A 21,854-nucleotide genomic window follows, 5' to 3' on the forward strand; every position below is an offset into this window, starting at 1 on the left:
AGAGAGAACACAACTGTTTTTATAGAGAAATAAAACAAGGCTACTGGCCCAAGTACAATTTTTGTTTAAAAAGCTAAAATTTATATTTGTCCATACGGAGGGGTGAGGAGAGGAAGAGGTTAGAGGTAGTGGTGTGGGTGTGGTGTGTGAGTAAAGGTTTTGGAATTAGGAATCCACTCCACCCTGCTGAAATAGTTTAAGGGGAAATGTTAATATACATAATACTATAGCATCTAGTGTATGCTATTTTATATTTAATAACCACCACAAGAAAAAAACTGTGATAGAAGGCTACACCACGCTAGTTGAGAGTTTGGTGACATCACATACCCTTCTGCCTCACTCACGTAGTTACCATTTCAATAGAATCACTTCAAAGCTATCCACTGTAACTTTATCTTCAAGTTACCTGTGCAATGTATTAACCTAATATACATCACAACTTTAGAAAACTTCAACAAAAGTGGATTTGACCAAAAGTAACTCATTTGGAAAGAAATAAACAAACAGCTAAAATTTCCTGATGTGTATGTTGGATATAGCAAAGTGCAGAAGATCCAGGTTTCTAGGGGCCCTCACATTAAGACAGCTAGTCCGAGGTAAAAATGAGATTTTCTTTGAAGGAACAGATGTCTAGAACAGATCTAAGAAAATATTACATATATATTTGAAGGTAAGTTTCTAAAAAAAGAAGCCCAGCTCTTCATTGTCAGTTCTCTGCAGGTTTCCCTCTCAGAGTCAACCACTCTGTTTTCCTAAATACAGTCTCACAGACCAGTAGCTCCAAAAGACACTATGGAATTCACTACTGATCCATTTGCTCTACTTGTCGCCGCCGCCTACGGAATGCCTTTAAGTTCCACTTGGTTGGTTCTAGCATAAAAGGTCCATTGTAGACAAACAACACTGTCATTTTTTCAGCATACGTGAGATTCTGCAGGAGCTATGAAAAATGAAAAAAAAAAAAGTCACACTAAGCAACACCTCTTATACCAAGCATCGCTTTTGTATTAATTAAAATAGATTAACATTTCCCCAAAAAAACCTTTGCATGGTGCTTTTACCATTGTTTGCCACTGACCACATATGCATGTCTCCCAGTGCCTGGAAAATCTGGGATAAGGAAATGAAAGGGTGGAAATAACAAACACCATCACCATTTTTCCACCCTAAGGGCAGGTCTACACCACAGAGACTACAGTGGCAAAGCTAAAGCACCATTGCTACTCCAGTATAACCCTGTAGTGTAGATGCAACCTAAATCAACAGAAGGGGTTTTCCACTGCTGTAGGAGCATCATCTCCCCAAGTGATGGTAGCCAGGTCGACAGAAGCATTATTCCGTCAACATAGCTGCAACTACACCAAGGGTCAGGCCATCATAGCTACATGGCTCAATTTTTCAGACCCCTGAGCATCGCAGTTATGTCATTCAAAGTTTTAAGTGTAGACCACGCTTAAGCTATGTCACACACTGAAGTTTAGGTGACCAATGAAAAAAAGTTGGTTTTTGGTAGATCCCTTGACTGCCATATAATCAGATAATTGGTTCACATCAGCTAACATCTAAATAAATTAAGTTTTGGGATGTAGGAGAATGTTACCTTAATACCTTAACTGGTGATCAAGCAATTTACCCTATAATCTCTCCTAATTTCCTGTAGTAAACAGTGTAGGTACTTGCTGAGACTGCATTAGAGAAGGCAACCCCATTGGTTCCTGCAAACCAAACCTCCCAATTCTGTCAAAGTACTACAGAAAAACAAAACTTGTAAATTACGATCCTTCTTGGGGCTGTTGTTTGGGTCAGAACAAATGTAAACCATTCAGCTGGCTGCCACAGGCACAGACAGTATGTTCCCTGGTCAGTTAGTTCTTCACAGCCCTCCTTCCAGAGAGTGCAGCACAATCCCCTTTCAGGCTCGGTAAGCCATCAGCCTTGTGCTCAGGCTTGAATAGTCTTTCCTCCCTAGATGCAGGGTAGTCTGCAGCCCTCTTTCCTAGGACTGCAGCACTGGCCTTCCTAAGCTCTCCCTAAGCCCTCAGCCTGACTGTTAAGGTAAGTTGTCTCACCTTTATCTTTCTCCTTCGTTTGGGCTACATAATTGCCTTTTAATCCTCATCCCTGTTTCTTGAGGGTCCCCTAGTTCCCAGCAGTGTGTACTTCAGCTTGTTTATACAATCAATTGTTCCAGGGAACCACACATTTCAGAATGCCTGTTCTTAAAGAGGCTGAGCCTTGGAACAGAGTTGGTTGAGCCCAGGCCACAACTATCCTTAAAGGGGACAAACTACCCTGTTTTATATTTTTATTTCATCTCTGTCATAGTCTCAAATGAACAAACCAGAAGACATTTATATAGCACCTATATCAATGCTATTTATTCTTTTATCAAAGAAGTTGAGAGTCTCTCTCTCTTTCTCACTCTCGCACACACAAACAACTCTTTTTGTTTAGTTTTCAGTTACCCACCTTTGGTGTAATAAAGAAATACTGAGAAGTGCTCTCTTTACAAGCAGTCTTCACAACCATTTCAAAAACTCTCCTCTCATTGACTGGGTCCATTCCCTTTAAAAAAAAAAAAAAGGAAATCATATATACTTTTACAGTCCCTCTGGTCATTCTATGAACTCCTGTGGAATGAAGTCTTGTTTCATGCACTAGCAACCTTACCTGATTTATTTCATCTACAACCCTGAAAGGACATCTGTTGAGTTCCTGCAGAGCCATCAAGTACAGCATAGTCGAAACACTTCTCTCACCTCCACTCTGATGGTGAGGAGTCAGTTCATGCAGTTGGGTATTACTACGGAATTTAACTCTAATTCGAATCCCATATTTGTCATATTCTTCCTGTGAGAGTAGCCAGGAAATGTTAGACATCTATAGCTTCCTACAGTGTATCTTATTTGACAATGCAGCAAAAGTGAAAGGAAACCATTTTATGTATGTCCTACATTAGGAGAACAAAGTGTTCAGGGTCAGTTATATATAAACTCTTTCATTCTGTTTTAAACTATGGTTTATCTCTTAGCATTGATCTATTCTTTTTACAGATAGAACTTTTCTCTAACCTATTCCCCAGCTAACCGATTTGATATGTAATTTTAAAAAGAACAAGTTAGTAGAATTTTTGTTCTTATACTTTTTTCCCCCCACACTTGTTAGTAACTATTGTATAGCAAATAAAACATTGTCAGCAAGGTGCTTTATAAATAAAATCGTAATTGAATATCAAAAGTTTCATGAGAGGTTCTGTTGTAATAATTGGTCCTAGAAATTTACCCTAATTGTGAGCTCAACTGGAAAAAGTGAGTGAACGTTTATAAAATGTCACAAAAACCTGTAATAATAAATGTTGATGGGAAAAGGTGCAAAAAGGAGACAGCAGAATTGAATTAGTTTTAACAAAAAGACCTCCTGATTTAACTCAAGGACTGTGCTAAGATTATACCTGGTAAACATTCAAGTGTGGAACTGAAAATCAATTGACCAAACTTCTTGTGTAGGAAATTAGACCTACTAAGTGAACAAAACAACAAAAGATGGGCTATTCTGCCCATCACTTCCTTTGGGGGTTCTTGAAAAGAAAAGAGTTTTGGGGGAAAATTAGCTGAAGAAGCTGTCTGCCAACAACTGCTCTAGCGAGCCTCACCATCATGGCTGCCACCCTCACCATTTCTTGGGGTCCACTGTAGCAGTGCTGAGCTTTTGTCACCCTAATCCCAAGAGATGTCCTGACTAGACTGGGCCAGAAAGAAGACCCACATGAAATTATCTCCACCGGCTTTGGCTGAATCCCAGCCACCACCTGTGATGCGAGACTTTGTTGCCCCTTCCCATGTGTCCCTTTCCCTTCTCCTTCCCCATCTTATTTCATCTCTTCTCTACCCCTTTCATTTTGCCTTCTGTTTAAAGAGAGTCTAGCTTAGCTACCTCAAACTGTATATTTTGCAATTCTCCTGTGAGCCAGTGACCAAAAAGGCAGTCAAAAGCAATGACCTAAAGAGCCCCAGCTAATAAGATCAAATGTGTTTTCCAGCAGTGAGTCAACACCAGAAACAGAAGCTGTATTTTCTATTTTTGCTGATCTTTTCCTTCCCTCTGGTGTGCGCGTCTTCTAGGAAACAACAGCTTTAGCAACAGCAACAATACCACCAGCTATAAACCATCTCAATTTTTTCTCCTATCCCCCCCCCCCACGCCAAAAGGAGTTACCACCATCTCAGAGACTGTCAAACAAGGGAGGTTTTCTTTCTAAAATCTCTCTACATCTATGATACTAAGCATTTGTGAGGTTGCTGTATATACCAAACCCCAAACCTTCTTTTAAATTGTTCAGTGTTGGGCAGTTTCAGGGTCATGTCAACACCTGTGACTCTTTGGAACCATGTATTTCATTGGAATTAATACAACAGTTCCCAGCTTACGCACAAAGACCCTATTTATTGTACCTGACTGATCACTCCAAGCCACAATCATTAGTCAATGGTTTTCATATACTGCACTGATACACTGTGATCTGCAAATCTGGGCTGGTGATTTCTGTTCATCTAAATGGATTTTAGGATAAGATGGATTTGAACCTGTTCATTTAGGTGCTATTAAAAAAAATTCAACTTCATAAGTTTTTTTTATGTCCGCTTGTCCAAGAGTCAGTGTACTCAATTAACACAACTCTGTGTTTCTCATTCTTCATTTCTCTGGCAAGAGCCACGATCTTTTTTCAGAAGATTCTATTAATATCATAATTGGTTTTAAGTGATTATAAGTTAAAAAGCAATTTTTAAAAGTCATTATGCTGTCTCCTCTTTTTTTGAGCCTTTTCTTTAGAACAGTACCAGCTGAATGTAAACATGGATTTCATATTTCATTTATGTTCCTCAGCATTTTTATTGTTGTTGCAGACAAAAGCTAACTGTTAATCGTGTATTATACCATGCTGACTTTTGCACAATAAGTTCTGTAAAAAAATTTAAACAAATGGAAAACTTCTTAAGGATAATTTCCTTTCTGTTAGCAGTGTCTCCCACAGTTCTGGAATCAGGACTGCTCTTCTCTGTGCAGCTCAGAGGCGGATCAAACGTTTTGGCGCTGCACAGTTTGGCCACACATCTTTTGCTCCTGCTTACTTCCAGATGAGTTATTCCTAAACTGCAAAACTTGCACATCATTAAAAAATATTCCAGAGATAGTTATTTCATTATGTACATTAGACCAAGAGGAGGATCATGCAGTAATGATTCTACTTAATATCTGATCCTTGACTCATGAGTAAGGCTGAGAGTGTGTCACGGATGTCACAGATTCTGTGACTTTCCGTGACCTCTGCAGTGGCTGGTGTGCCTGGCTCAGGGGCCACCTAAGCAGCTCAGGCAGCCCCTAGGCCAGTCACACTGGCCACTGCTGGGGCAGTCTGTGGCCACCACATCCTCCCCCACCCCCCACTGCCCAGCAGCGGGAGTTTGGCTGTAGGAAGGGGCAGAGGCACAGGATGGGGTGAGGCAGGCTCTGGGCGGCGACATTCCCCCTCCCTCAGCTCCTAGGTGGAGGCATGGCCAGGCAGCTCTGCATATTGCTACCACTCTGGCAGCTCCCATTGGCCATGGTTCCTGGAGCTGAGGAAGGGGGAATGTTGCTGCTTCCAGGAAGGTGTGGAGCCATGTAGGGAGCCTGCCAGCTCCCCCTAATCCAGCAGTGCCCCTGGATTGCCCCCCCAAGCACCCGTGGTACTCCCAGGCCACGCCCCGCCCCCCATTTAGCCAGGGGTATATAGTAGAAATCATGGGATAGGTCATGGGCCGTGAATTTTTGTTTACTGCCCGTAACCTGTCCATGACTTTTACTAAAAATACCTGTGACTAAAAACAGCCTTAGTCATGAGCCATCTAGGGTGGGTAGAACTGCGGAAGATGCTGCTAGCAGAAAGGAAATTATTGGTAAGAAATTTTCCATTCTGCAGCCCTCGTTCCACCCAGGAGGTTGCTAACAATTTTGTGGAGTGTGCCTTGATCCATTTTGGGATAGGAATCTCTGATGATTTGCAGGTTTCCATAATACAGAGTCTAATCCACCTAGTGATGGAGGATTTAGAAGTTCTGAGTCCCTTGCATGTCAGTTGGAGAGACACAAATAGGGAGCCCTATCTCCTCATGGATTCTCTACACTTGAGATAGATTTTTCAAAGCTCTTCTGACATCTAAAGTGTGCCATGCTGTTTCAATTGGATGCTGTGGTGTTAGACAGAATGAAGGAAGCACAACCTTTTTTGAGGCAGGAAAGGAAGAATCTACTTTAGGTAGAAAGGAATCAGGTGTCCTGAACACCACATTGTCCTCATAAAAAAGGCAGTAAGGCTCCTTGTCTGGCAGACATGACAGCTACTAAGAAACAAGTCTTAATAGATAAATAAAATGCTGAAACTGAAGTCAGAGGCTCAGAATGATGACTTGTCAGGGCCCTCAAAACTTCCTATTCTGGGAAGAGTGGCCTGACCACTGGCCTGGCTAATCAGATTGCTTAAGGGGATCTGGCTGTCTGTGAATTGTCTGCTAGGGATCCCAAGGATCCTGTGAACAGCATGCTATTAAAGGCAGACAGCTGATGCTCAATGGTACTGTCCTGAAGGCCTCTGTCTATACCAGGGGTATATAGTTGTGTGCCGAGTCTTCATGTATTCACTCTAATTTAAGGTTCTGCATGCCAGTAATACATGTCAGTGTTTTATAAGATCCCTTTCTATAAGTCTATAAAATAGAACTAAACTATTGTTGTATGTAAAGTAAATAAGGTTTTAAAAATGTTTAAGGAGTTTCATTTAAAATTAGATTAACATGCAAAGCATCCCGAATCGGTGGCCAGGACCCAGGCAGTGTGAGTGCCACAGAAAATCAGCTCTTGACTAGCAATTAAGCTGCAGCATCATCCTGAAATACAGAATAACTAAGTCAATACAATTTTTTAATGCTAAACAGCAAAGAACCATGAGCTGTTAACCAACTACTAGAACTAAGAGGACAAGGAAAGTTGGGCGAGGAAGAGCCAAGGTTTCCATTTCCATCTACTGCAGTGATCAAAAAGGAACTTGGGGTAAGATCAGGGCTGTGGTTCTTTGTATCCCCTTGGTTCTTGTGATGTGACGAAGCATGTGGGTGGCTCCAACAGTCATTGCTTTTTCCAGAAGGTTCTGCTTTGACAGAGAGGGTACATGCACATTCAGAAAGTTGGGATCTAGAAAGATTTAGACATCCTTAAGAAGAATCTGATAGACAAATCTTCGAAATAAGTGGATTACTCAGCTCCATGTGGCTTTGGAAACTTCTGATAAGACTGACTGTTATATAGCTGGTGGTCCTACTTTCATTCGGTTGAGACACAAATTAGTTAGTTCTAGTATTTAAAGAGAAGTTAGATTTTCATGTATTATTAGTTATTATTCATAGATATGGAAATGTAATCATACCTCATTTTCTGTATGAAGATCAACTTCACCAGCACACTGCATAGAACTAAAAAAATTACTGAACTTTTCATTAATTTGTTCAACCAGCTGTTTCAAAGGTGTTAGCCACCTTTCTTTAACCTAAAAATGAAGAGACTAATGTAAAACAACCTCTGAAAGAATTTACATTTGAAGCTATAATTAACAAAATACCAAATTTAACTATTACAGTAAAATTTACATTAAAAATTGCCCACAAATCACTATACCACTTCATAGATCAAGTAACCACCCGAAACAGACCAAGAACACTGTTATATGCAGCCAGGCACTCAGATACCACAGAATATTCTCTGAAGAGAAAGTCTGGGATATACATCTTAACACATTCAAAACTTTCACCAAACAAGGTGTCATAAACAGATAGCTAAGGATTAACGTCTCTTTCACCTGTAAAGGGTTAACAAACAGTGACCTGCAACACCTGACCAGAGGACCAATCAGGAGACAAGATATTTTCAAATCTCGTGTGGAGGGAAGCCTTTGTTTGTGGGTTTTGGGTTTGGCTTTGTTCTCTCTGGGTCCTGGACAGGACTAGAAGCGCAACCAGGTTTCTGCCAATCTCCCTGCTATAGTCTCTTATCTATTCAGAATTGTGAGTAAGAAAAAAGGCGCTTATAGTCTTTTAATTTGTTTTTCTTATTTGCATATGTGTACTTGCTGGAAGTAGCTTAAATTGTGTTTCTGCTGGAGAAACTTTCTTTCTATTGTTTGTAAGTTGAAAGACCCTGTAACTTTTTACCATCTCAATTGCAGAGATAAGCCTTTTACTTTTTTCTTTTTTTTTTTTATTACAGGTTTTGCTTTAAGACCTGCCTGATTTTTTTCTCCTAGTTAAGGCTCAAAAGAACTGAGTCTGTGCCCACCAGGGAATTGGTGGGGAGAAGGGAAAGAAAGCAGGGAGGGAAAGGTAAATTTCCTCTTTGTGTTAGATTCACGGAACTTGAATCTGTATTGCCCCTGGGAGAAGAGGGAAGAAAAACCTGCTCTCGGCATTTATCTGTGTATCTCTCTCCAGGGAAGAAGGGAGGGGAAGTGGTGATTCAAGGATTTGAATCACGGTGGTCTCCTAGTGTAACCAGGGAGGAAGAAAGGAGGGGGGAAGGGAAATGGCTTATTCTCCTTTGTTGTGAGACTCAAGGAATCTGGGTCTTGGGGTCCCCAGGGAAGGTTTTGGGGGGACCAGAGGGTATCAGGCCGTAGAAATTCCTGATTGGTGGCAGTGCTACAGAATCTAAGCTGGTAATTAAGCTTAGAGGACTTTATGCTAGTAACCATATCCTGGAGGCTAAGGTCCAGAATTGGGAATTATACTATGACACAAGGACACTCCACCAGAGAAGTAGATTGCATCACTTGTTCCACCCAAATACTCCAAGAGATCCTGCTTCAATACAGAAATAAAACCCACTTCAAATGCACACCTCTAATTGTTACCTACCACCCCATATTGGAACCCACACAAGATATCATCACACAACTACAACTCAAACTTGATGGCATGGGCGGTGTGGAGCCCCATTTCAGGGAGGCTAGACCCTGGCTCTGCCCCTCAAATCCCCCTCCCACTCCCCAGCTGGAGACCTCCACTCTCCCCGTGACCAGAGTGCTCCAAGACTCCCTTACCCCACCCCCCCGAGGCCCAAGCCCCAAAACCTACTCCCCCGTCTGTGGCCAGAAGAGCCCCAGGCCAGCCAGAGCCCTGAGCACCCCCCCCCCCCAAACCTGCTCGGAGGAGTCCTGGGGCAGCCAGAACCCTCACAACTGCACCTCCCCTCTGCAGACCCCAAGCCACCCCACAAAAATTCAAAAGCTCTTCTCTTCTTCTCTGTCCTGGAAGGAAGAAGAGCTTTTGCTATGCCCCATGCAGGTTCTAGGGTGGCTGAGGAGGCGGTATGTGTTACTCAGACAGCATCCCGGGTTCATCAGTAATCCCCCTAGAGTCCAGTGAAAGTATTAATAAACCCAGGAGAACATATTGCTGCCTCAGTCACCCCAGAATCTGCATGGGGCATAATAAAAAGCAAAAATTTCACCCGCTAAACCTGCAGCCGGGGTTCCGAAGCAGAGCCTCCCCTGACATATTGTACCCGCTGCCCATGCTCGATGGGGACCCCATCCTGAAAGAAATCTTTCCTGAACCCCCTCTTCTGGCCTTCAAACAACCCCCTCAATCTCTCCAAGCTCATCATCAAAAGCAATCTTCCCACAGATTAGGCCACACTAACTCAAAGCATCACCAGACCTTGCCAGAACAGATGCAAAACCTGCAGACACATCTGCACTGCTACAATGATCAACACCCCCTACAAAACATCTTTCAAGAACCATGGGTCCTACATATGTGGAAAACCTCATCCAGTATACTAAAATGCCCCGATAGCAACTATTTGGGTGAAACCAGACAATCAATATGCTCTGTAATGAACTCACACTAGCAAACGATAAAAGATAAAAACACCCTATCATTTGTGGGTGAACACTTTTCACAATGCAATCACTCTGTATCTCACCTACCAGTCCTCATCATCAAAGAAAACCTGCATAACACTTTGAAAAGATGAGCCTGGGACCTTAAATTAATAAAACTTTGCTAGATACTAAAAATCATGGAATGAACTGAGACACTTGATTTATGGCTTATAACAACAATCTGTAATCCACTAACACCTCCCACCCCAGCTACTTCCCCGACTTCCTTTCCTCCCCATGATTGGAGGAGTGTTAACAGGCCACTTTATCTTGAATGGTCCCTTGAAATATGTGTTAACTACTTATGCTAAATTAACAATCTGTTCCACCTTGTATTTAACAGTGACACTCTTGAGTTAGGGCTTGTCTACACTGGCGATATTAAAGCGGTGCAGCAGCAGCGCTTTGACGTGGCTTGTGTATTCGCAGCAGAGTGCTGGGAGAGAGCTCTCCTGGCGCTCTAAAACAAACACCTCCATGAAGGATGTAGCTCCCAGAGCTGTCTACATTTGCACTTTACAGTGCTGAAACTTGCTGTGCTGGGGTGTGGGTGTGGGGGGGGGGGACGTATTTTTTCACACCCCTGAGCGAGAAAGTTGCAGTGCTGTAACCTGCCAATGTAAACAAGCCCTTAGTTTTCCAGATCTGAAGAACTCTGTATAAGTTTGAAAGCTCGTCTCTTTCACCAACAGAAGTTGGTCCAATAAAAGATATTACCTCATCCACCTTGTCTCTCCAACATCCTGGAACCAACATGGCTATAACACTACTGCATACAGTGGTTGCCAACATTTCATTTTCCCTGGCATCAAAACTTGAAATGTCTTTAAAATGAATATGGTGCATTTTAATAGAAGTATATGCCCATTTATGTTTCTCCTACATTCATTATACTACAGTAATGATTTCATATTACCTGTGAAATGTTTTGCCTATAGCTCTCCAATTCGTTTTTCTTTTCCTCTAGTTCTTCCGTTACTTGCTGTATTTCTTGTGCCCTTCTATTATATTCTTCAACAACCTGTCAAGAAAAAGCATCATCCTTCAAAAATATAGTCTTTCAAATTGACAAAATATATATTTATCAATTCAGATCTTAACACTTGTTTACATATAATTAAGCAGTGTACGTACTGTTTATACATTAAACAGGACATACTGGTCTTTCTAAAGCAAAGAGCAACTAAGCCATGGCTGTATTTCCAGTTAACCCAACTATTTTTCTTTAAACAAAAGGCAGAGAACATGCTGTTCTTTTGGAAGAACCTACTTAAAATTCTAATAGATTCAGAATCTGGCATTCACAGCACATTGTTCCTGCTGTCTAGCTTATTGTTACCAAGAGTTCTAGTACAGAGTGGGAAGCAAGTACAATACAGGAGGAAACATACTGAAGCATTTAGGCCTGTGAAGCAGGAGGCTCTTGATTTCTCTTCATTCAGTAAAGCATCAATTTCATCCAATGTGCTCGGAAGGTCCTGGAATGCCTACAAGAAGCATAGTTTAATGTTGAGAGAGGGTTGAAATATGACTAAAAAGTAGCAAGAAATCGGACAATCAAGGACACGGCTAGTCACTAGATCACTTTATTAAGACACAATCCATTTAAATTTAAGTGGCTAGATTCTCTCCTGAGAAGTGCTTGGTGTGGGGGGATGAGGGAGGGCTGTTGGGAAGCTAACCATGGCTCCCTAATTCTCTGTCTGTGCAGGTATAGCCCCAACCCTGGTGCAACTGTTCTAACCTTGTCACCTGGCAATGGTCCACAAGAGCCCCGCTACTTGAGAACTGACGGAGTGCAGTGGCACTCTGGTCATGCATCCAGAAAGGGGATGGTAGTACAGGAGCTGGCTATGCCAGATGAGAGCTTCCCCACACAGGAGGAATACTCGGCTGCCCAGATACATCCAGGATCTGGGCCTTTCATGTTGGAATAGGAAGGAGAATCTGGCCCAAATTTCTTTTTGTAGAAAGTGAGAATTTTGATTAATTAATTAACCTGATAAATTCTCTCCCTCCCCTATGGTGTATATAGAATAAATAACAAGGAAAAACTTTTTTGTGATCAAGGGATATACCATTTTCATAACAGTGTAAAAATGAACTAAACTTAAAATACTATTTAATTCCTGGGGGGAGTGATAGTTAAGTTTATATAGCACCTGCTTTACAGACATGGTCCCTATTCTTGAGAACAGGACAATTTAAGGGCACAATGATCATGCAAATCGTTACATGAACAGTTCTTTATATTGAAATAAATGGCAATGCTGATGCAAGTCTTATTTTGGAGAAGCATAAACAAATGACGGGCAAAGGGATTAGGTGGAAGACTGAATTAAAAATAAAGAAAAAGGGAAACTTCTTTTGAGAGAGGTGCTTTCCAGACAAACATACACCTCCTGCCCAGAAGAGATCATAATGAATACATGACATAACAAGGGAAGACAAAACAGAAAGGCTGAGGTAGCATGCAGGGTGAAGTGGTCAGAGACAAGATGAACATTCAAGAAAGCTTACTTGCATGTATTTTTAAAAGCATTTATAATCAGGATGATTTTAAAGTGAAGGAAAAGGCAGAGGTGGCATTAAGGGGCAATTGGAGGAAGGGGAAGAGTTAATAAGACAAAAGAATGGAGGAAAGAATAGACAAAAAGAGGCAATAAGCCGATGGAGAGGAGATAGGGGAGGTAAAAACAAAAGGGAGGGAAGACTGTAGAGGAACACTGTGGGCAGGAAAAATGAGGCCAATAGCAGAGGGAGGAACTACAGCAGGGGTGGGCAAACTTTTTGGCCTGAGGGCCACATCTGGGTGGGGAAATTGCATGCAGGGCCATGAATGTAGGGCTGGATCAGGAGGTTGGGGTGTGGGCTCCATCCCGACACTGCTTACCTGGAGCTCCCTGCCTACCTTAGCCCCGCGCCGCTCCCAGAAAGGGACGGCACCACATCCTGCAGCCCCTGGGTGGTGGTGGGGGGGGAGGAGGGAGGGAGGCAGAATGCTCTGTGCACTGTCCTCGCCCGTGGGTACCTCCAAACCTCCCATTGGCTGTGGTTCCCTGTTCCTAGCCAATGGGAGCTTCGAGGGAGGTACCCACAGGCAAGGGCAGCACGCAGAGCCCTCTGCCGTGCCCCCTCCCTCAGGGGCTGCAGGGACGTGGTGCCAGGCACTTCCAGGAGCAGCGGGGGGCCAGGGCAGGCAGGGAGCCTACCTTAGCCCTGCTGCGCCACAGGTGTAGCAATCCTGTGGGCCGGATCTGGCCCGTGGGCCGTTGTTTGCCCACACCGGACTACAGCAACTGGAACAGGTGGAAATTAGTGCAAACAATCAATCAACAGAATGTCCAAAGTTCAGGTTATAGAAGGGTTCTAACTCTGTACTGTGTCCAAAACTTCAATTGGAGCTGCTGGGTGCTTAACATTTTTGAAAATTGCACCACTTATTTAAGCACTCTTTTTGATTTTCCAGCCTATTACTTCCAATATCCCCTTAGAAAAACTCATCATATTATGCATATAATCCCAGGATAGAATCTCTGTAACATTTTTCTGATTTTTAATAAATTTTCAAGTTATGATGTTTTAAAATATTTTCCTGTCACAGAATGAAGTTTTCCTCAACATATTTTGCCTCAACATACTTCCAAAAGAACATGTCTCACAAACTCCAGATTTGTTTTATTGAGAAGTGGGTTTTGTTTGTTTTTAAAGGGAGTGGGCAGAATTACAAAGCTATATAACAAGGACTTGAAAAAAGGGTGCACTTGCCCCTTATCAAAGTAGTCAGGAAAGAGATTAACCAGAGGATCAAAACAGGGATCTAGTGGCATGATCCAAAGCCCATTGACTTCAGTGGACTTTGGATCAGGCCAAAAAGCAGAAAGGCAGGGTAGAGCCCCTAAGGGGAAGAAGAAGTGTTTGCCCTGTCTTGCACTCCACAACTGTAAGAACCTGGGGCAGGAAGCAAGGAGAAATTGGGAACTCACCCTTCTGGCTTTCACAAATGAACTATTGTGCTTTAGGTGCAGGTGCACTAGAAGAGCATAGTTCTGAATATTATAAATGAACAGTCTTAGCTAGCGAAAGTATCTCTTCATGTTATACCATTATACCAGGGCCGGTGCAACCTATTAGGCGACCGCGCTAGGATTTGGGGGGGCGGCATTTTCTTCCGTGGCAACCGTAGCAGTCTGATCTTTGGCCACCCCGGTAGCCGCCGGCATTTAGGCAGAGGGAGTTGGGGCAGGGAGGCGCGGGGAGGGTCGCCTGCAACAAATAAGGGTGGGGAGGGGTGGCAGGCAGGGGACCTCCCCGCCCCAGCTCACCCCTGCTCTGCCTCCTCCCCGAGCATGCCGTTGCTGCTTCACTTCTCTCGCCTCCCAGGCTTACGGCGTCAATCAGCTTAGGCACCGCAAGCCTGGGAGGCGGGAGCAGCGACGGCGTGCTCGGGGAGGAGGTGGAGCAGGGGTGAGCTAGGGTGGGGAGCTGCAGCATGGCTCCCCGCGGGGTCGGGGGGAGCTGCCGCAGGGGGATGCTTCAGGGCGGAGGAGGGGTAGGGAGCTGCCACAGGGCTCAGGGAGGGGGTGGAGCAGAGGTGAGCTGCTGCACGGCTCCCCGGAGCGGGGGGAGCTGCCGAAGGGGGGCGCCTCAGGGTGGGCGGTGGGGTGGGGAGCTTCCGCAGGAGGGGCGCCTCAGGGCGGAGTGGGGGAGCTGCTGCAGGGCTCGGGGATGGAGGGTGCAAGGTGGAAATTTCACCTAGGATGCGAAACATTCTTGCACCAGCCCTGTATTACACCCTTATAAAAATGTGGCCTTTTGTTTTTAACACTTACAGTCTGAAAGTCTTTTGGAATTTCTTGATCAGGGCTGAGATTACATGCATGTCTAGCTTTCCTCATTAGTCCCTTGCACTTCTCCAGAAGAACACGTTTTTTTCCACCCAAGTCAGAAACTTGTTGCTAGTATAGAAGAAATAAAAAGATGTTTTATTTTAAAGAAAATTCCATTGCCTTCAGTTACAGTCAATTGATCTGTGACCCTGCATGAAGTTCAATTGTCTTAGAGAGAGAGAGAACTACAGAAGAAAGTTTAATGACAAAAATGATCAATTTTACACACTCCAACTCCACCATCTTCATTAGAACTAACATACTGGATGTAATCATGTCAGATTCAGAGAGTTGGTTTGTGAAATCACAGCAGATTGTTTACAGGGGTTGAAAATAATCCCTCCCTTCAAAAACAACTATCTTCTGGCTTTTTACAATTTTTGTTTTTTGTTTTTGTAACTAAAAGGATGGCAGAGCTGAGTGAATGAATCAAACTGAGCGCACAATTGTAAAATATATGAATGTGTTTTTCACAAAGAGAGCCACAGTTTTGATTTCTGCCTAGGTCCAGATGTAGATCTCTGCTTTAAAATCTGGTGGTGGAAGAGATGGACTATTGCAGCGTTTCTTTATTTTGCATCATGCCTCCCAACTAGCACTAGTTTTTCTACTAGTCATGACAGAGCCATCTAGTAAATAGGATTTGCATTATGAGGAATATTTAAGTTGAAACTATACAGTACAAACAGATTAGCTGTATATTAAACAGAAAATAATGTATTTTTTCTTCATCTCTCATAGGCTACCTTTATTATTACAGGCAAAAGACACTAAGTAACAGTTTCACAGTAATGACTAAGAGCAAATTTAGAAAAATAGTGCTACATGTGTCTATCAATCAAAGCTAGAATCTCTCTACATTGTAAACTCCTTGGGGCTGGAACTAAGATCTTGTTTTCACTTTTGTTGAAAGCACAAATAGTCAATTATATCCAATTTTCATGTAATTTTCATACATTTACACTCCTACATAAACCAGGAATCACATGGGACAAAAATGTATTAAAATGTATACAGTTAACTAAAGCTCAATACTTGTGTATTCTCCTGGATGAAGTGTCTGTTTCACACTTTAAAAATATACTGACAACCCTATAGAGAGGGTGCTTACAATAAAACTTGTTTAAGTTACTCTCTGTCAATGTAATTAGATTAATTCATATCACTGTTCTAAATAATATAACACAAGTAGTAGTAACAGTCATACTTAAGAAAAATGCAACCTTAGTTCTTGCAGGTGTTCAAGAGTTTGGCATGCATATTTTTGACTGACATTTTCTACACTAGGTATCAATCCAAAGGAGAAATTTTTCTTCCCAAAGCATGTGTAATATACATTCAAACATTTAGGCTCTGCATATGGTGGCGGGGGGGGGGGGGGAGGAAAGGTTGAGAGAGTCAGACAAAAACATATTCCATAAATCCTGAGCAGAAGTGTTCACCTGCATAGCTTGCAAACTTGGCTGTTTTACGGACAAAAGTGGTTCAGTATTTCTGAAGTCAGACAAAGTTGGGCAAATTAACCTCAATGTGCCTATTGCTGCACCCTCTGTAAAATGGAAATCGTATTTCTCTATCATCCTTAAGAGGTAATATGAGATTTAATACATTTTTCTAAATGTTTTGATATCTTCAGAAAAAGGTGCAATAAAACCATGAAGTATAAAAATACCAACAGAGTTAGGGACCTTCCACTTAAGGACAAAATAAATGTTCATAAAATTAGTTCGACAGTTCTGAAGTTATGAAAGTTTAAATCAGCATGTTAAAATATTCATGCTGGGCTTTTCAGATTAATTCAGTGCTAGTTTGGTTTGAGACTCTGAATAACATCAAGCTCTGTTGTTTGTATACCTGAAGACCATGTAACAGTTACCTTGAATGTTAATCCATTCAGCTTTTAATAGTCATTATTTTAAATTTCTGTACTAATTTTCTGAAAACTAGGCTAGTTTTGTAGATCTCATTGCAACTTAAAAATCAAGCAAGGCATGACAACTATTTTGAAGTCTTGCGACTGAAAAAAAAATCAAGCAACGCATTAAAGACTGCATATGTAAAGAACTACCCAGTTTGAACAGGTATTTTATAATGATATAAAAAGTTACTTATTTTAAAGTAGAAGCATAGGAGAAAGTTAAGATGGAATTTTCAACCCTCTATGTAGGTATTTTTAAAGCACAAATTACTGCAATTTCTTGATATCAATTCTACCTTTTTTTAGTTCTGAAAATCTGATTTCTCTAATGTTGTGTTAATGCTTTTTGGGGGGGCGGGAGGGGGAACGACTGTGTGCATATAGACAGAAAGGAAGAATTTATGATGGTGTGGTGTAGCATAAAGCTTATTGTCACAAGTTGGAGATGACCCAATTACTCACAAGCCAGAAGTGAGTTACACAGGTCACTCTAAATGAGTGTCAATGAAACCTACATCCCTCACCACATCTGCTCCACTATGTGTTTATTCATGCTATATATTACAGAAAAATATTTAGGAACATTTTCATGAGTTTTCAAAATGTAACCGGGACTATTTTTTGTATCCCAACACTTTAAAAGCCAATTGCCTTCATGACCATGAGTCCAAACGTACGGGGTTCAAAAGAAGCCAAAAGAACCTGTGAAAATGACGTATATTGTTTTTCTGTACATAAAAATGTCAATTTTATAGTCTGTCATCTCTAGCAATTCCAAGGCTAGAAGCTCCCATTTATAACTCTGCAGGACTGCATGGAACAGGCCTTAAAGCGATGTTTTTAGGCTCATCACTTAATTTTGCCTGTCCAGGCTGTTGGGCAGCTGTAATTTTGGGGGAACACATGTATTTGGGAAGAGAAGGAGGAAACATATTGGGGCAGGTTGATTTTTTAAAAAGAAAAAAAGTAGGTGTTTGAAGCTGTTCTGGGCTACAGGTGTTAGAATAAATACCAGGATAAATGGATTAGTAGGTAGGTGAGGCATTCGAATGTGTGAGATAAATTCATTTATCACGACTGATATTTATTACCTGGCTATCACATCCACAAGAGATGGGTATTTTCTCACACATGCCTAAGTATGTATATAAGTACATACATGTGGAACCTTCTATAGACCCATTCAGTTATGATGTGTTCGAATATTTCATAGAAATGTTAACATTTGGCAAGTACAGTTCATTAATCCCATCCTGTATATAAGGGATGGGAGAGTGCACCTTTGGGCACAGGAAATTACTGTCTGGAATAGATGGGTCCTAGAGGGAAATTCTAGCATAAGGGAGAAGACTTAGGGTGAGCTATGTGTTACTGTTATTTCAGCTGACAATAGAAGAACTAATTCAGGAACTGAGGTTAGTCTGGGCAGTCAGGGAGAAAGTTCTATGCTAGAGTGGAGCTAAGGCATAGCTACTGAGAGGCATGCTACTGGACACTAGAACCCTCTCACATTCTATTTTCATAAGCAATTTGTATTCTTTTACGTTCATAAGCAGTGCAATTGGTTTTGTGGGAAATGAGAAACTAGTCAAATAAAATATAGTAGCCAGTAGCCAATATTTTCCCATGCATGTGTGTTTGAATGCATTCTTAGTGACAGTATTTAAATAATTAAAGATGAGCAATTCATACAGAAGGAAAACAGAATTTGCATTTTCTTCAAACTTGGCCTAAAAGAAAAAATAACAACGTACATACTGAGTTTAATACCAATCATTTAAAAAAATTACACCAAATGAACCTAAAAATTAACAAGCTATCAAAGCAAGACAATTAACAAATCTCTTTCAATCATCATAAACACAAAGACGACTGTGCCAATTATCCAATGAGCAGATGGGGCTAACAATCCTCCCTACTGTTCAATATTGGTCATAAACACACACTTGCTTCTCATGCTCATTAGACAAATTAAATATAAAAAGTTGTTAAAACAACATTAAGGTTCTGACTTGAGCTGCCATGACAAATAAAAAAAACCACAAATATGTTGCTACTAACGTGACACATTCTGAAGCATACACGTTGGGAAGGAAAATGCATTTCAATCCAAGTGTCTAAAATATACCCAATGTGCTGCTATTCCCACGGAATCCCAGTGCTGACAACTCACACATGAACATATGCAGCCCTTTTTCCTCTGGAAGAGGGAATGAATTGGGTTTTATGGGCCATTCAAGTCTTATAACAATATTTTAAAGACTAACAACTTTTAATAAAAGAAATATTAGCAAGAGTTCCCCGGATTTCTCACAGGAGCACCACCAGAAATTTTTCACATGGTATGCATAACTGAACCACTCTCACTTTAACTCAGCACGGTGCCACTCAAGTTTGGCCCACCCACCCTTCCATCACGACCGGGTCAAATCTCAGCGAGTGGCATTGTGAGTCACTGTGCAGTATTCCAGTGTCACTCAGGTTGGGATGCCTGGCACCAGAGCAGCTCTACCCCACCAATCGTATGCACCATGTGTAATGTGCATCCACTGTTTTGGATTTTTTTTTTATTGTCCCCTGCTCTAATCTTCACGAATGGCAGCAAGAGTAAGTGATCTGTGGTTGTCTGTTGGTTATTTGGCCATTAATTTGATGTTTAATCATAATGTGTAGGTTTTAATTTAGTTTCACTACATCATTTCTGTAATACCTCATACTAATTACTACTTTGTGCACCAGTCTGTGTACCTTTGCCCGCAGTTTCTTGAAAACTTTATTTTATTATTTCAACTTTTCTGCTGCATGCAGTTGTCAAACAAGTGATATTGATTCAGGTCACAGGTGAACTGAAAATATGGGACCCCTCTTGCACACACAAATTCTCACTTTGTACTTGCAGGATCAGGTCAGAAATTATGAAAGTTCTCATGTCTATCATATATGCTAAATTCCTCCATACAATTGGTTTATGTGAAATGTTTAGTGCATTACTTTCCAACATTTAAAAGTCAGAGTGTAGGAGAAATGGCAATGGGGAAGAAACTTGCTCCCACTCATTCCGCTAGGCCTCCCCAAAGGTAGGAGTTTAATAAAAAGGATAAGGAAAAGAGCTATGGAGAACTAGGGTCTCAACCCTACCCTACTTGAATGTGCTTTCCTCCAGATCTTCATCAGATCCCATTTGGGTCAGTCCACTACCAAGTAAGTGCTAGTTCTGGGAGGTTGGTCCCAACTGGAGCTACTCACTAGAGGAAGATGACATTTCTAAATGACAGACTGGGCCAAAGGGGCCCACTATGCAGGATATTATGCCAGTTCCACACTGTTTAAAAATGTTTAGGGCACATCTTCACAGAAGAGGCAGCCATCTTGGTTAGCATGGGGATGCAAAGCTCCTTTTCACCTGGAAGGGAAAGGGACTGGAGAACTGATGAAAGCTTCACAAAGCACAAAACCTTAGCAACAAGAGTAGAGATACCTATTACTAAGAAAGAGAACAGAAGCAGCCCATTCCTGAGCGCAGAGGCCTCTGGGCAAAAAGTGTGTTTTCAAAGTTGATTTACCAATACACCAAGAAATAAAAAGCAAAGCTTACCTCTAAAGCTCTTAGTTGTACAGTTGCTGCTTTATAATCAGATTCTAGTCTATTCTTCTTAGAATTCACTGTAGTGCTCTGAAGAACCAAATCCACTTTGAGGATGTTCAGTCTTATGCAATTCTGCAGAGCAAAACACAAAAAACTATAAATTGCCTTTGTCGTGAAACACTCGAAACTGATACATTGTCAGCACCATCAGGCTTTGCAAACCAGCTTACAATATATCAATTTTTATACAAAGTTTTGGACTCCAGATTCAGCTCTCCAACTCAATTTTGTTTTCAGTTTGTTTCTTGAAGCAGCAAGGTGCTTGTTTGTTTAAGTATTTCTTGTCTCCCACACACGGAAGCTAAACTTCTATTTTGTAGCAAAAGCAGAGCTCTGCTGGTGTGCACGATGTGCAACTAAACATATATATTTGGTTTTTTTTAACATTACTTACAGCTGCGAAGGTTATGTTAAGATCTAGGAAAATCCTCTCCTTCAAAGTTACAAAAATTATGAAGTAACTTTTAAAAAAAACTAAGATTATATTATTTGAAAAAAGGTGTGCAATTTTTAAAGGTTACAGCTATTTAAAGAAAAACAAGAGCTAGAGTTCTGTAACAAAAAGAGGGGAAAACAATTACTTGTTGTGTCACGTTTCCAGGCCAACAAGGAGTTCACACTCACCACCTGCTTTGCAATTCTGGTTGCCTAGAATACTATGCTGCTGTGGCTCACAGCCCTGACACCAACAGCCAACATACAAGCATGCAGGCTTTCACCATCCAGTTACTCTTTGCAGGAGGACTTCAACAACCCTTCCAGCACCAAGTGCTCCCCCAAAAACTTCTTTCTGCAATATCTAGTCCTTCTCATTGCTCCTTTAAAGAGACCATACATAGCAGCAGCCTGTTAATTTGGCTGAGCATTTTACTCTTCAGTATGAAACACTGTACTGAGATGGTTGTGTAGCCTAGACTGTTGTATAATCGATATACATTCCTGTGACACATAATTAATAACTATCATTCTTCCATGCAGCTGGGCAATCAAATACCTTCCAATATGTATTGTTGAGGAATAGAAAGTATATTAGAGAGCCAGTTTGCTATGGGGTAGCGGGAAGAGAAAAAATAAAAAATACTCCTCCACACAGGGTGTTCACAGGTCTATAACTGTACATGCCACTTTAGTTGTGCTGTTTATGAGAAGAGGAAAACTAAAAGACGGTTACTCGCCTTTGTAACTGTTGTTCTTCGAGATGTGTTGCTCATATCCATTCCAGATAGATGTGCGCGCGCCGCGTGCACGTTCGTCGGAAGATTTTTACCCTAGCAACACTCGGTGGGTCGGCTGGGCACCCCCTGGAGTGGCGCCACTATGGCACTGGATATATATCCCTGCCAACCCAGCCACCCTTCAGTTCCTTCTTGTTGGCTAATCTGACAGAGGGAAGGAGGATGGGTTTGGAATGGATATGAGCAACACATC

General features: G+C 41.6%; 1 protein-coding gene across 2 annotated transcripts in view; it reads right to left on the reverse strand.

The window, feature by feature from the left end:
- Nucleotides 1-237: 237 nt before the first annotated feature.
- SMC5 (structural maintenance of chromosomes 5) overlaps nt 238-21,854 on the reverse strand; it is a 94,046-nt gene continuing 72,429 nt past the window's right edge. For both annotated transcript variants that reach the window (XM_030566493.1, XM_030566494.1), the window contains exons 17-24: nt 20,376-20,498; nt 14,806-14,931; nt 11,365-11,460; nt 10,890-10,994; nt 7,463-7,582; nt 2,674-2,853; nt 2,473-2,568; nt 238-943 (exon numbers count right to left, since the gene is read on the reverse strand). In XM_030566493.1, coding sequence (XP_030422353.1) covers nt 806-943; nt 2,473-2,568; nt 2,674-2,853; nt 7,463-7,582; nt 10,890-10,994; nt 11,365-11,460; nt 14,806-14,931; nt 20,376-20,498 — 984 coding nt within the window. In that variant the 3' untranslated portion in view covers nt 238-805. The remainder of the gene's footprint in view (nt 944-2,472; nt 2,569-2,673; nt 2,854-7,462; nt 7,583-10,889; nt 10,995-11,364; nt 11,461-14,805; nt 14,932-20,375; nt 20,499-21,854) is intronic.

This window comes from Gopherus evgoodei, chromosome 6 (genome assembly GCF_007399415.2).
Source record: "Gopherus evgoodei ecotype Sinaloan lineage chromosome 6, rGopEvg1_v1.p, whole genome shotgun sequence".
In the NCBI taxonomy this organism is placed as follows: Eukaryota; Metazoa; Chordata; order Testudines; family Testudinidae; genus Gopherus; species Gopherus evgoodei.